Genomic DNA, 13,520 nt, shown 5'->3' on the forward strand with positions numbered 1-13,520 from the left:
CTGAAGGAATGATCTTTGTCAGTGTTCTCTATCCTGTTGGGGACTTCTGCTGAGGACTTCCTAGAGGCAAAAACTGGTCGAGCAGGGATGGGTTTGAAGTCATGCCTACTGAACTTGTATGTGTGCCTGTGCGTGCATTGGGGGTGGTGGGCATACACACAGTGAGGAGTCTGAAGTTGATGTCTGATGTCTTTCTCTTATTTCTCACCTTACTTTTTGAGACAGGATCTCTTATTCAATGGGGAGCTTCCCATTCCTCTATGCTGGGTGGCTAGTGGGTTCCAGGGGTCCGTCAGTTTCCACCCCTGCCTCAGCACTAGAGTTGCAGATGTGAGCCCATGACATATCTGGCTTCTATGTGGGTTCTATGCAGCAAGTATGTTACTGACAGAGCCATCTCCCCAGCTCCTTAATGCATCCTTAGTTTAAGAACAATGACAAATCATTGTCCTCATCAATGTCCCCCTTCTTGACCTCTGGAATGGAGACCCTCATAGTAAGTCCAGGAAGCCATAGTATAGCGGGACCTTGATGACCATCTCTCTTCAGAAACCATTCCAGACCTAACATATAGTCCGCAGCTTCCCACACTGCTGTCCTCCCATCTCTCTGCTTCCTGCTGTTGTCACCCCAGGCCCACTCCCCTGGAGGAGGAATGCCCTGGTCACTAGAATGCACAGAAAAGGGGAAAACAAGAAAGCATGACCAACCACCTTCCCCCTCACCCGCTGGCTTTCTTTGTTTTCTGCTGGCTCCTTCTCTCTGAGCTTCATGTTTTTTCAGGTCTTGGGCTTCTTGTTATTCCTAAGAGCAAAAGAAAGGATGCCATTATCCATCTGCTGTCAAAGATGGGTAAGTCAGAGTGGCCCAGAGATGCAGGCCTGTTACTCCCACTACTCAGGAGACTAAGGCAGGAGACCACACATCTAAGGTTCTACTGCTCTGCACAGTGAGTCAAGGCCATTCTGGCTTGGTGAGCACTTGTCTCGAAAAGTTTTTTAAAGGGGCTGGAGATGTAGCTCAGTGGTAGGACACTTACCTAGCATGCATGAGGTCCTGGGTTCAAGCCACAGTGCCCACAAAATAAAAAAGAGAAAGTCACAGAAGATATGCCGAAAGATGCTCTCAAGCGAGGACAGTGGGACAAGACATTCCAGTGTCCTCACTTGACCCCAGATTCTTGGAAGACCCGGTCACCTCTGGCAGGTCTCCACTTAGAAAACATGAGACAGGGCAATTGCTACATTTTCCACACCTGCCTCATAGCTTACGAATGGCAGCTGTTCCCTGCTGGAGCCTCACTCAGAAGGTCATACTCACAAAGGCACAGGTTGGAAACACCAGACTATCTGTCTCCAGAGGGGAAAATGAAGCCAGTGGGAGTTGAGACGAAGCGCTAAGTCTCGCCTGTCAAAACAGTCACCAAAACGGTAACCCAAATCACCGTGTGGCAGATGTGGGAAGCCTTGCCAGCTTTCTAGAGTTTTGAATTGTTTTGGAGCTTCAGAAGGATTTGTATGCTCTAGCTAAACTTGTCACTGCATTTGTAAAAATGTATCTGATGACAAGGGAAAAAATGAGCGCAAAGCTTCCTTTTTTTATTAATATTTTATTTTTAAATAATTTTATACATTCACTTGTATCCCAGCTGTAGCCCACTCCTTCTTTCCCTCCCAATCCTCCCCTTCCTCCCTCATCTCCTCCCTGCCCCTTCCGAGTCCACTGAGAGGGGGTGTCCTCCTCTCCTTCCGTCTGGCCCTAGCTTATCAGTTATCTTCAGGATGGTTGCAATGTCATTATCTGTGGCCCAGCAAGGTTGCTCCTCCCTCAGAGGGGAGGAGAAGTTCATGAGTTCATGTCAGAAACAGTTCCTGTCCCCCTTATTAAGGAACTCACTTGTATACTGAGCTACCATGGGCTATGTCTGAGCAGGGGTTGTAGGTTATATCCATGCATGGTCCTTGGTTGGATAAACAGTCTCATAGAAGACCCCTGTGCTCAGATATATTTGGACCTTGTGGGGCTCCCTGTCCCCCTCCAGGATATACTAATTCCTCCTTCCTTCATATGATTCCCTACACTATGTTGAAGGCTTGGTTATGGGTCTCAGCATCTGCTTTGATACATTGCTAGGTAGAGTCTTTCAGGTGCCTTCTGTGGTAGGCTACTGTCCCGTTGTTTTACTCCTATTTCCAATGATCCCCTTTGTCTTTCTAGATGAGAATTGATCATCTTACCCCTGGACCTCTTTCTTGTTTATCTTCTTTAGTTGTACATATTTTAGTATGTTTATCCTATCTTACAGGGCTATATAAGTGAGTATATACCATGTATGTCTTTCTGCTTTGGGGATACCTCACTCAGGATGATCTTTTCTAGATCCCACCAAAGCTTTCAATCCAAAATATTTACTGTAACATTTTTCGTGTTCTAGAATGGTATTTTCGGTAGTAACTGTGGTGTCTTACAGTCTCTGGACCTTGGGTGGTTTCATTTTCATTGCCATAAAAGAAGCAGAGGAAATCTCAGACAAAGCAGACAGAATCAGCCCACAAAAAAAAAAAAAAAAAAAAAAAAAAAAAAAAAGGCTTTATTAGGAAGCATGATGGTGGGGTGGGGTGGGGCACTCAAAAACACTCTGCAATTTAGATGAGGAGTTGAGGAAGCCAAAACCCAGTCCCTCCTTGAGTGCTGGAGCTTTAAGGATCTTCAAGGGGGTCTTGAAGTAGCAACAAAAATAATTTTATGGTTGGGGATCACCACAAAATGAGGAACTGTATTAGACGTTCACAGGTTTAGGAAGGTTGAAAACCACTGCCTTAGGTTTTTAATTATGGTCAGGAGTATGAAGAAAAACTGGAAGTATGCCATATTTTTTCTTTAAATCTGCTTGTGGCTCCTGTCTGTCTATTAGGGAATCTGTCTAACTGCTAGTCATGCAACAGGAAAATGTATGTATGTCACTGTTCATACACAGTGGGAAATGTCTGTGTGCTGTGAGTGTGTTCTGTGTTCTCTATGTGTATTACATGGTGTGTGTGTGTTATGTGTTGTGTGCACTGTGCATGTCTCTGTGTGTGTCTGTATGTGCCCCAAGGCTAAGGTCCATGTCAGGTGTCGTCTTCAATCACTGTCCACCTTATTCCCTGAGAAAAGATTTCTAACTGAATCTGAAGCTCACAGATGTTGTTTTTAACAAAAATCTCAATTGATCAAATTTACCAGTAGACTAGGGAGCCAGATGCTTGTGTGAAAGCCTACTAGCTCAGAGAGGCAGAGAAAGCAGCCAGCTGGCCTTCCTCCTCAGCCGATGTCCCAGAAGGAAAGGCAAACCTCCCTCTCTGCACCAAGTCAAAAATTCTCCAAACTGAATGTTCTTCTCTTCTAACACCTGCGCATCTCTCTATCTGTCCTCCTTACTTCCTCTTACTTGCTATGGTTTTTCTCTGTGTTCGCTCCCTATCAACTGGTTGCTTGCTCCGCCTCTTGACCCGTGGTTCACTTTATTTAACCCTGTCTTGGATTAAATGTGTGTTAGGTCTGAGTCACACCACAACTAGAAACAGATTTTTCCAGTAAACAGCACAATCTTGGGGCTCAGAGTGCGATCAAATATCTTGCAACACATAGATTTGACTGGCCTGGCTGGCCAACAAGCTCCAGGAATCCTCCTGCCTCTGCCTCCCCTGCGCTCAGGTTCCTGAGGTTACTGCCCACCTTTTTACCTGGGCGTTTGGGATCCCATCTCAGGTCTTCATGCTTGCACATCAAGCTCTCTACTGTCTGAGCATCTCCCCAGCCCATGGAAAGCCTAACAGTCCTCTAAAGATGTTATCTTGGATTAGAGTTGTGGCTCAGTGGCTAAGGGTATGTATTGCTCTTGCAAAGTTCCCAAGTATAGTTCCTAGTGTTCACATGAAGTAGCTCACAACTGCTCATACCTACAGCTCTAAGATATTCTCAGGCACCTGCACTCACAGGCGCATACTCACACACACATACACAGATACATAATGTAAAATAAAAATAAATCTTGTTTAAAAGTATGCTATCTAATGAACTCAGTGGCTGGCTCTTTGATCATCTCCTCCTGAGGGGGGAGCAGCCTTACCAGGCCACAGAGGAAGACAATGCAGCCAGTCCTGATGAGATGATAGGCTAGGGTCAGATGGAAGGAGAGGAGGTCCTCCCCTATCAGGGGACTAGAGGAAGGGTATAGGGGCAGAAGAGGGAGAGATGGTGGGATTGGGAGGGGCTGAGGGAGGGGGCTACAGCTGGGATACAAAGCAAATAAATTGTAATAAATAAAAAAGAAATTATAAATAAAAAACCAAAAAAAAATCTGTTATCTAAGAACACATGATGACAGTAAACACAAATATGCTGATAATTAATAGTTCATATGTTAAATGTTACTTGTACTTAAACTAGGTCTGTGCCCTCTTACTAAAATTTAAGTGTAGGATTTATGTGTTGCGAACTCCCTCAGCAATCACTATGTTCCAGGATCCTAGTTATGAGGGTCCAGTTCTGTGCCAGGCAGCCTTCTCTCTGCCCTCACAAAGCTGGCATATGGGGAGAAGAGATGATTTCAGAGAGCTCAGACTGGTCACAGGTAAGTGGGAGGTGAAAGGCTGAGCAGGAGACAGTGCAGGCAGGGCTTCAGGGATGGGCAGGGACAGTGGAAATGGGGCTGCAGGAATGAGCATGGGGAGCAGAGAGGGGGCTGGGAGGATGAACAGGGATGGATATGTTTTCATGCATGAACAAACTCATCAGAAACTGCAAAACGTAAGTTGCAATTTTCATCTTTTTTGTTTTTGTTTGTTTTCCCATAGTTTTCCAATTTTTCTGCAAGGAAAAAGAATGCTAGCCTAATGACACATTTTAATTACTTTAATTTTTTTAATGAAATACATATTTTTTTAAAAAAAATCTTCGAAGTTCTGAGTAGCCAAGCCAAGTCACAGCCTGCTTTGTACCACTTCCTAAGGTAAAAGGCATCCCACTTTGTCTGCATTGCATTACCCAATGACATCAACATGAACTGTGAAGCAAACAGTCAACCAAAGGGAAGGCAGGACCTGGTTCGGGTGTGTGTCATGAGTGCAGTCTGAAAAGCAGTCCTAAGTCCACGGCTGCTGGGGCCACGAGGCAGGGTTGAGTGTGCAGTATTGGAGAAGGAAGAAGGTTGGGCATTCCCCATCAGCGTCTGCCATGGGCTTAAATTCATAAACGGATTAAAGAACAGCTCAGAGAAATTGTGCCCTCAGCTGTGGTCAGAGTGTGGCTTCTGTTAGGATACATACTATGCACCCACCTTTGGGGTCATCTGGAAGTCAAGGTCGGAGTATGCAAGCAGCAGTCACAACCGTGGAGGAAAGAGTGAGGTCAGATGTGGGTGGAAACAGACAAGGGGCTGAGCCAGTATTGACAGGATTAGGACAAGAAGACATGAGCCAGGAAGGGTGGACAGAGACTCAGCAAGTCCAAAACGAATAGGCTTCTGTGCTGAGGGGGACCAGGAGAACCCTAGGACAGGATGACATGTGCACTATTTCAAGGAAAGATGCTCTAGGTGCCTTTTCTCCTGGCCCTTTCTCAGGTACATCTGACCTTTAATCCATGTATCTGGAAATAGCTATGAGTGTAGCCAAACACAAAACTATAAACATACTTAAAATATGAGGTTTTCTTTGCTTTCTTTTTCAGTTCAATCATGTCATTCTCAAGCATCAATTCTATGAATGACAACTCGGTGCTGCAATGTCAAAGTTTGAACACCCGTATGAGATGGCTGTGAGTGATGAATTGGGCTTCTTTTTCATTCACAGACAATTGGGATTGTCTCCTATTTCCTGGTCAGCAAAGAACAGGAAGAGAGTGATTAAGTCAGCAAAATCCACTGTCTATGGAGAATGCACTGGTAAGGGCTCCAGACTGGAGGCCTCACCCTTTAGAACCCACCACAGGCCACAGACACCCTTTCTAAGCCCCAGTATGTCGCAGGCCACATTTGAGAGTTTATGCCTCAGACAGCATGGACTCTTAAACCAGGAGGTCTAACCTCAGCTCTAAAACCTACAAAGCTAGCAGAAAATGTTTGACTTCTCTGTGCCTCCATTTTAAATGGAAAGGGTGACAAGCCAACCTTATGGGACTGACAGGAGGATGAATTGAGCTCCTCAAGGGATGTACCTAGTCCCATAGCAAAAGTGGGGGAGCTAGAGTGATTGGGTAATTCCCACCGGAAACACAGCAAACAGTCTCTGCAGGCAGATATGGTGCTCCCTGCTTATCCGGGCTTTGTGGAATAGCTGATATCTTAGAGGCGGTTAAAGTGACTCACTATGTAAGTCCACTTGGTATGGAACCAGAGAACTCTGCCTGCCCTCAGAGCAGCAATGAAAGGCTTAAGTAGAATACAAAAAGGCAAAATCCATAAGATAAACACAGGATCTGTTTGGGGACAATACTAAAGTGTCAGTTCCCTGCCCTCAGCCTGCAATGACCCAACTATCATTCAGGACAAAGCTATGCACACTGGAGAGAAAAGGTCAGTTCTTAAGTGAGAGTACTCTTGTATTCAGTGGGGAATGGCCAGCTCCCTTGAAGGCCAGGAGCCACTATGGTAACACACTCTTCTCTTCACCAGGCTTCTTCAAAATCCAGCAGCTCTGGGGCTAATAGCCAGTGGCCCAAAACACCAGGACTCTGTTCGGGCAATGTGACTGAGCCCTACCTAAGCCATTCCATGGTTAAATACTTGGAGAATCAACAGCGCTGTTTTACTGCTGCTGCTGCTGCTGCTGCTGCTGCTGCTGCTGCTGAAATCCTGCTGCTGATACAGGGTTGGCCCCTGTTAGAAAGAAGGCAACTATGACTCAGAGAAGTGATCTCACCCATACCACTTGTCACAGAGCCTGGTTCCATGAGACCCTTATTGAGAGCCTGCATTGACTACAAAAGCAAAGGCAAGTAAAAGGGTGCTTCCATCAGCAACAGGACATGGAGACCAGCAGAAAGGGATGTAGACTTTTCTCCCTCACCTGGCCAGGCAAGCTAGAGGCCACCCTTCCTGGAAGTGCCTATGTCACTGACTTGCACACCATCCATTTGGATGGGTGGCTCTGTTGACCTGAGCAGAGACAAGTGCTAGCTCCAAAAAAATGTTGGTTGGTAGCTCAAACGGAATATCCCACTGTAGGGGCCAGCGAAATGGCTCAGTAGATAAAGGAGCGTGCCACCAAACCTAATGACCCAATTTCAACCCCCCCCCCAAACCTATATGTTGAAAGGAGAGAACCAAAACCCAACTTGTCCAAGTTGTCCGATGACCTACACACACACACACACACACACACACACACACACACACACACACACTCACTCACTCACACACACAGAGTGAAAAAATAACTAAAGAAAAAGAAGATACAGGTTCAAGACTGGACCTTGAATTCTCCCACTGGTTTGCAACATTTGGTGTTCAAGGTTCCCTTTAGTTTCTGCCTTTAATCATGGAGCTAATGTGAATTCTAAAACAAGGATCTGGAAAAAAATGTGGAATAAAGAAGACTTTGAGAAAGAGAAGGAGAGAATAAGAAAGAGGGAGTATGAAGATTCCGAGGAGAAAGGACAGATAAGAGGAAGAAGGAGAGAAACAGGAAAAATACAGCCATACCCATCAGCAATGTTGTTTCTTTAGAAAGCTTTCCAGACTCCACACTAAGAAATTTATCTGCATATTCTCACTTAATCTTCACCAAAGCTCTGCAAAGCTGGTTCTCAAATTTCTCTGTCAAATCCTTGCCCCAGTTGCTCTGGAACTCCTCATTGATGGCAAAATCCTCCCAAAGTTGTCTAAAGTCAACGACAGTAACTCACCTGTGCCCCGTGCCTCATCTAAAGAACGAATGGACTAAACTTCAAAGGTAGATCGGCTCCCCAAATGATCAGATATGAACCTGGGAACTTGTGAAATAAAACAGCATTAATGATTAAGCTGCTTCCAGCTGTTACTGTAAACATCTCGGATGCCCATCATGATAAGCAATCAATGATTAACGTCTGAAGATGGGTGACTGGCAAGCTGGGCTGATTGAAAACACATGTCCGAGTGTGTAGCAGCATGTGCCTGAGCAGAAATTCCAGGGCAGGGAAGTCCAGATGAAGCTTTTCCCAGACAAACCAGCGACATTGGTAACCTCTCCCTGTCTGTTATCCAAGCCCCTTAACAAGAAGGCATCACCATGGAAGAATTAATCCCCCAGGCCTGAAGCAAAAGTCAATGGGAATGCCATGGAAGAGTGACAGCATGGTAACAAATGACATATAGGTGCCAATTGAGCTCACATGGGCAGTGATAGGCAAATTCTTGCTACTCGACCCCTAGTGAGAGGAAACTCTGTAATTATTGCTATTTTATGAACTCCTGTTGCCATGGCTCCCTAGCTGAAAAGTGACCTGTATAGGCTAATTCTTCTCTCTTCAGCACCTGGAGATATTGGAATTGATGGAACGATACGGAAGAGGAGAATATCTGGAGAGACGATGGGCACCCTGGGTAATTATTTTGAGTTCTGTTTTTGTATCTTTGTTAATTTTCTAATGTTTATGAGTCACCACTGTCCTAGTTTGCTTTCTGTTGCTGGGATAAACACCACAGCCAAAAGCAACTTGGGAAGGAAAACATTTATTTGATATCCATGTCATCATCCAGTTATGGAGATGGAGGGAAGTCAAGACAGGAACTTGAAGCAGACACCTTGAAGGAACACTACCTACTGGCTTTCTTTCTGACTCACACTCAGCTACATTTCTTATATATATAGAGCCCAGGCCACCTGCCTAAGAATGACACCACCCACAGTGGACTGGACCCTTTTATATCGAGTAGCAATGAAGAAATATTTCATAGATGCTCCCACAGGCCAATCTAATGGAGGCAATTCTTCAACTGAGGTTTCAGAAGTAACCCAGTCTGTCAAATTGACAGCCGTGATTAGCCTTAACGCCTACTATCTAGCCAATGTGTGGCTAGATATTAAGCAAACTACAAAGAAGAGAAAACCCATTCCTTCTATCCAGCAATCCACACATGCAGTTAAAGAATAAACCAATGAGAAGGATATGTATTTAGCAAGCACCTACTGCATGCCAGGCATGTATGATGCAAAGCCTCATTCAGTGTTGCATTGTGGTTCCATCTGCCACCTACAGCTGTGGTCGAGAGTTAGATCACATGGCCAATGTTCCAGGCCTGGGGATTAAAGTTAGGGCACAAACCAAGATCATCTATACTCCCTGTCTCTTCCACAGATGCTCATTCATGACGCACTATGGGAAGTCCATCAGCAGGCAGGCAGAGGCATATGGATGACTGGCCAGGGCTAGTTTTATGTCAACTTGACACAATCTATAATCATCTGAAAGGAAGAAACCTCGATTGAGAAAATGTCTCCATAAGAGCTGGCTGTAGGCAAGCCAGTAGGACACTTTCTTGATTGGTGATTGGTGTGGGAGAGTCCAGCCCATTGTGGTTGGTGCCATACCTGGGCTGGTGGTCCTCGATTTATAAGACAGCAGGCTGAGCAAGCCATGAGAAGCAAACCAGTAAGCAGTACTCCTCCATGGCTAATGCAGAGGTTCCTGCCCTGCTTGAGTTCCTGTCCTGACTTCCTTTGATGATAAACAGCCATTGCAAGTGTAATCCAAATAAACCCTTTCCTCACTAACTTGCTTTTGGCCAAAGTGTTTCATCACGGTGACAAGACCCCCAATTAACACAGTGACCCTCCCAGAGACAAATGTCTGTTATAAAACAATCTCACAGCAGGGTTGAGGCAATCAACCACTTTTCTTATTCCTGGGACTTTCTAGACTCTTTCTTTTCCTAAATTCTATGCACCCATGTTTCTTTTTTACCTTCTTCTCTATCAGACTTCTAATGGTGGACTCCTCCTCCTCCTTCTCTTCTGTAATTTCTCTCCATGGGTCATGGAGAGACCCACTTAGTCAGTGTTCTATTGCTCTGAAGAGACATCATGACCATTGAAACTCTTTTTTTTTTTTCAATTATTTACCTTTATTTTATGTGCATTGATGTTTTGCCTGCATGTATGTCAATGTGAGGATGTCAGATCATGGAGTTACAGGCAGTTGTGAGCTGCCAAGTGGGTGCTGGGATTTGAACCCTGGTCCTCTGGAAGAGTGTAAGTGGAAGCAGCAAAGCTCCGTACACACATCAACTAAAATTTAAACCATGGCCATTACCAGCCAGCTGTGTGGCCTTAGACCACTCACTTAGGGTCTCTGGGGTTAACTTGCCTGAACCACAGGGTGACAATATGTTTCTGTTGGGGGATTAATAATAACATGTGGCCATAACACCCGGCCTTCAGCAGAGACTTGTTGGGTGTAGCTATTTTTAAGGTCTGTAAGTCAATCATTCATAAAATTCAGAGAACTCAAGGTAAATATTTATATTCAGATGTTCATTGAGTTTTTCTTGGGTTCTGGTTCTGCTTGGCTGGAGCCATCTGACCAGAACATAGCTGTCTTTGTGGCCTGAGAAGTTCTGCACCACCATGCTCCACTCGGGAGACTCAGCACATGTCCTGATGGTGAAGCAAAGGCCCAAGGCCCACGCACCGGCCAGCGTGGGTCTTACTGAGACTTGAAGAGGTCAGTCTGAGACCTTTTGCTGAACACAGCCCGGAGAGTAAGGGCCTCCAGCTGCTGGTGTCTCTGCCCAGTGCAGAGATTATGGGAACCTGCATGAAATGGCTCTGGTGGGACGGAGATATTGAGATGCCCGGAAGGTGGGGTGTTGAAGAGGTTGGATCTGACAAAGAGATGCATAAACTGATGTGTGTGGTGTCAGGAGAGACGAAAGGATCATCTGAACCCAGGATGCTAAAATGCACTGGAACGTGCCGTGCAAAGTGGGGCGTTCTAGTAGCCTGTTACTCATATTCTCTCCAGCAGAACAGAGCAATGGAGAAGACACATACTGACTCATGCTTTTATTTATTGACCACCCACATGTCCATTCAACAGTCTGTATTAGTCCCACACTGTGCATCTGGTTATACCTTATATCTAGGCAGGAAAAGCCCCACCCGCCTCTCCCTCCACAACCCTGACCCCTATATTCAGTAGACTGCAATCAGACACCAACAACCATACACCTACATTATTATTTATATACAATCTCTTGGGATTGATGCTTAGGCACTGTAGTAGTTTGGTTGTGTTTTGAGGGTTTTTTTTTTCTTTTTTCTTTTGTTTTGTTTTGTTTTTTTGAGACAGACGTTTTGTGAATCTCCAGCTGGCTTGAAACTCACTATGTTGAGTTTGGCCTTGAATCTATAGAGACTCAACTGCCACTATCTCTGATGGCAGGGATTAAAGGCATGTACCTTTATTGTACCCCATGGCTGGCTCACCATGCTGGCTTGTATGTGAAATGTTCCCCTTAGGCATTTGAACACACAGTTGGTGATGCTGTTTAGGAAGGTTATAGAATCTTTTTAGGAGGTGTGGCCGCGCAGGAAGAAGTTTGTCACTGCAGATGGGCTTTGAGGTTTTACAGCGCCTTCCTGCTTTCTGTGTATAGATGAACAATGTGACCAGACAGCCTTCTGCTCCTGCCAGCATGGTGACCCCCCCCCACTTTCCCCATAATTATGGAACTGTAAGTAAAAATAAGTTCTTCCTTCTACAATTAGCTTTTGGTCATGAGATTTTGTCGTAGACGGTGACAGGTGTCAGGAGAGCCCAGGGGATCCTGACTTCCCTGGGAGACCTTAAGGGGATCATGTATAGCACAGGGTGGGCTGGGGGAGGCAGTCAGTCAAACTGTAGGAGCCACCAAGCAGAACGTGCTCGAGCTAAAAGGAATGTGTTAGAGCAGTGGTTCTCAACCTGTGGGTCGTGACCCCTTGGAGCTGAGTGACCCTTCCAGAGGGGTCACCTAAGACCATCTGAAAACACAGATATTTACATTACGATTCGTAACAGTAGCAGAAAAACAGTTAAGAAGCAGCAACACAAATAATTTTACGGTTGTGGGTCTCCACGACATGAGAAACTGTGTTAAAGGGTCAGAGCATTAGGAAGGTTGCGAGCTACTGTGTTAGAGAGATTCATGTAGATGAACCCTGGTCATGGGGTGAACAAGACTTGTGTTGGGAACAAGGTTAGGAATGTGGATTTGTCCTCAGAGCAATAGGAATTCTGATGGTTTCTAAACTGGGGTAAAGACCAAGTCAGGTCTTTATGAAGGTGGCCTGGAACCCCATGAAACTGGGCATGGAGGTTAGGGGAGACAGAGAGTATTCAAGAACTAGAGACAGAAATACCCACTTCAGTCCATAAGCAGATGATGTAGGCTGGACCAGAGTGAGGCCACTCATAGAAAGCTACCTGCAAGGTGGCCCGGGCATGGCAAGAGATGACCCCTGCCGGTTTCCTGGCAACATGGTGCTTCATGCAGGCTTATCACGAGTCCTGGTGTCACCCGATCTGGGCTGCAAGTGAAGGCCACACTTCTAAAACTCCCCAGGGAAGATAGCTTAAAGGGGACAGCCTAGTCCAGCACAGTGGCACACGCCTGTAATCCCAGCAGTCAGGGGGCTGAGGCAGGCAGATCTCTGTGAGTTTGAGGCCAGTCTGGTCTACAAAGCAAATCCAGGCTAGTCAGGACTACACAGTGAAACCCCGTCTAGAAAAACCAAGAGGGGGTGGGGCAGTCTAGTGCAGGGATCGGTGTGGGGGCTTCAGCTTCAGACACAATGGCTAGGCTGCGTGACTGGGACAATTGAAGCAAGCAGGCTGTCTGGATTTCTTTGGTAAAGAGAACCTTGGCTCTCTCACTACAGCCCTACAACTGACAGACCTGCATCTAAATGAGACACGTGGAGAGGCAGACTTCGGTTGCAGAGCTATTCACTGAAACTTCCTGTCCGCTTTACCCTCTCTCCACCACGGCACGGAGTGTGCACCCCTCTGTCCACCGTGTCAGGTACTGAGTCTCCAAGTGGCTCCCTTCCTCCCTTTGTCACCTAGCATGACACTGTGACACCTAGCATGAGTCTGCAATGCTAGGTCATGCTCCTACAGAAATCTGAGACTGTTCCCAAACTGGTAGGATGAGTCACATGTGTCTCTATTCTCCCTGCCCCAACCCTGGAAGGGAGTCTCTGCTCAGAGCCCTCTACCTAGTCCCCGACTTCTTCTAGAACATTCTCTCTCCTTTCTGTGTATCTGCCCACACTTAGCCCTCAAAACCTAGACTGGGTTTGAGACCTCCCAAGAAATCTCAGCACCCATCAGGAAATCTTCTACATAAGATCCTGATAAGTGGAAAAAGTAAGCTTATGACCTTTGACACCCAGGACCAAGTTCACATTCTTCTGCACTTTGCCTTCACCTTTGAGTTTCAAGTGTACAAAAACAGCTGAGAAACAGCTGACACAAGGCCATCAGTCTTCCCTTTCGCTTCCATGGTAGACACT

The 13,520-nt window shown here is 45.9% G+C and overlaps 1 protein-coding gene across 1 annotated transcript in view; it reads right to left on the reverse strand.

Annotated features, from left to right (window-relative positions):
• The window catches only part of Slc2a9 (solute carrier family 2 member 9), a 140,947-nt gene extending 133,002 nt beyond the window's left edge, over positions 1-7,945 (reverse strand). Inside the window, exons 1-2 of the mRNA XM_055624176.1 lie at positions 7,888-7,945; positions 726-804 (exon numbers count right to left, since the gene is read on the reverse strand). Coding sequence (XP_055480151.1) covers positions 726-773 — 48 coding nt within the window. The 5' untranslated portion in view covers positions 774-804; positions 7,888-7,945. The remainder of the gene's footprint in view (positions 1-725; positions 805-7,887) is intronic.
• Between the last annotated feature and the right edge of the window lie 5,575 nt (positions 7,946-13,520).

The sequence above is a fragment of the Psammomys obesus genome, unplaced genomic scaffold (genome assembly GCF_907164565.1).
Source record: "Psammomys obesus unplaced genomic scaffold, mPsaObe1.curated_primary_1811, whole genome shotgun sequence".
In the NCBI taxonomy this organism is placed as follows: domain Eukaryota; kingdom Metazoa; phylum Chordata; class Mammalia; order Rodentia; family Muridae; genus Psammomys; species Psammomys obesus.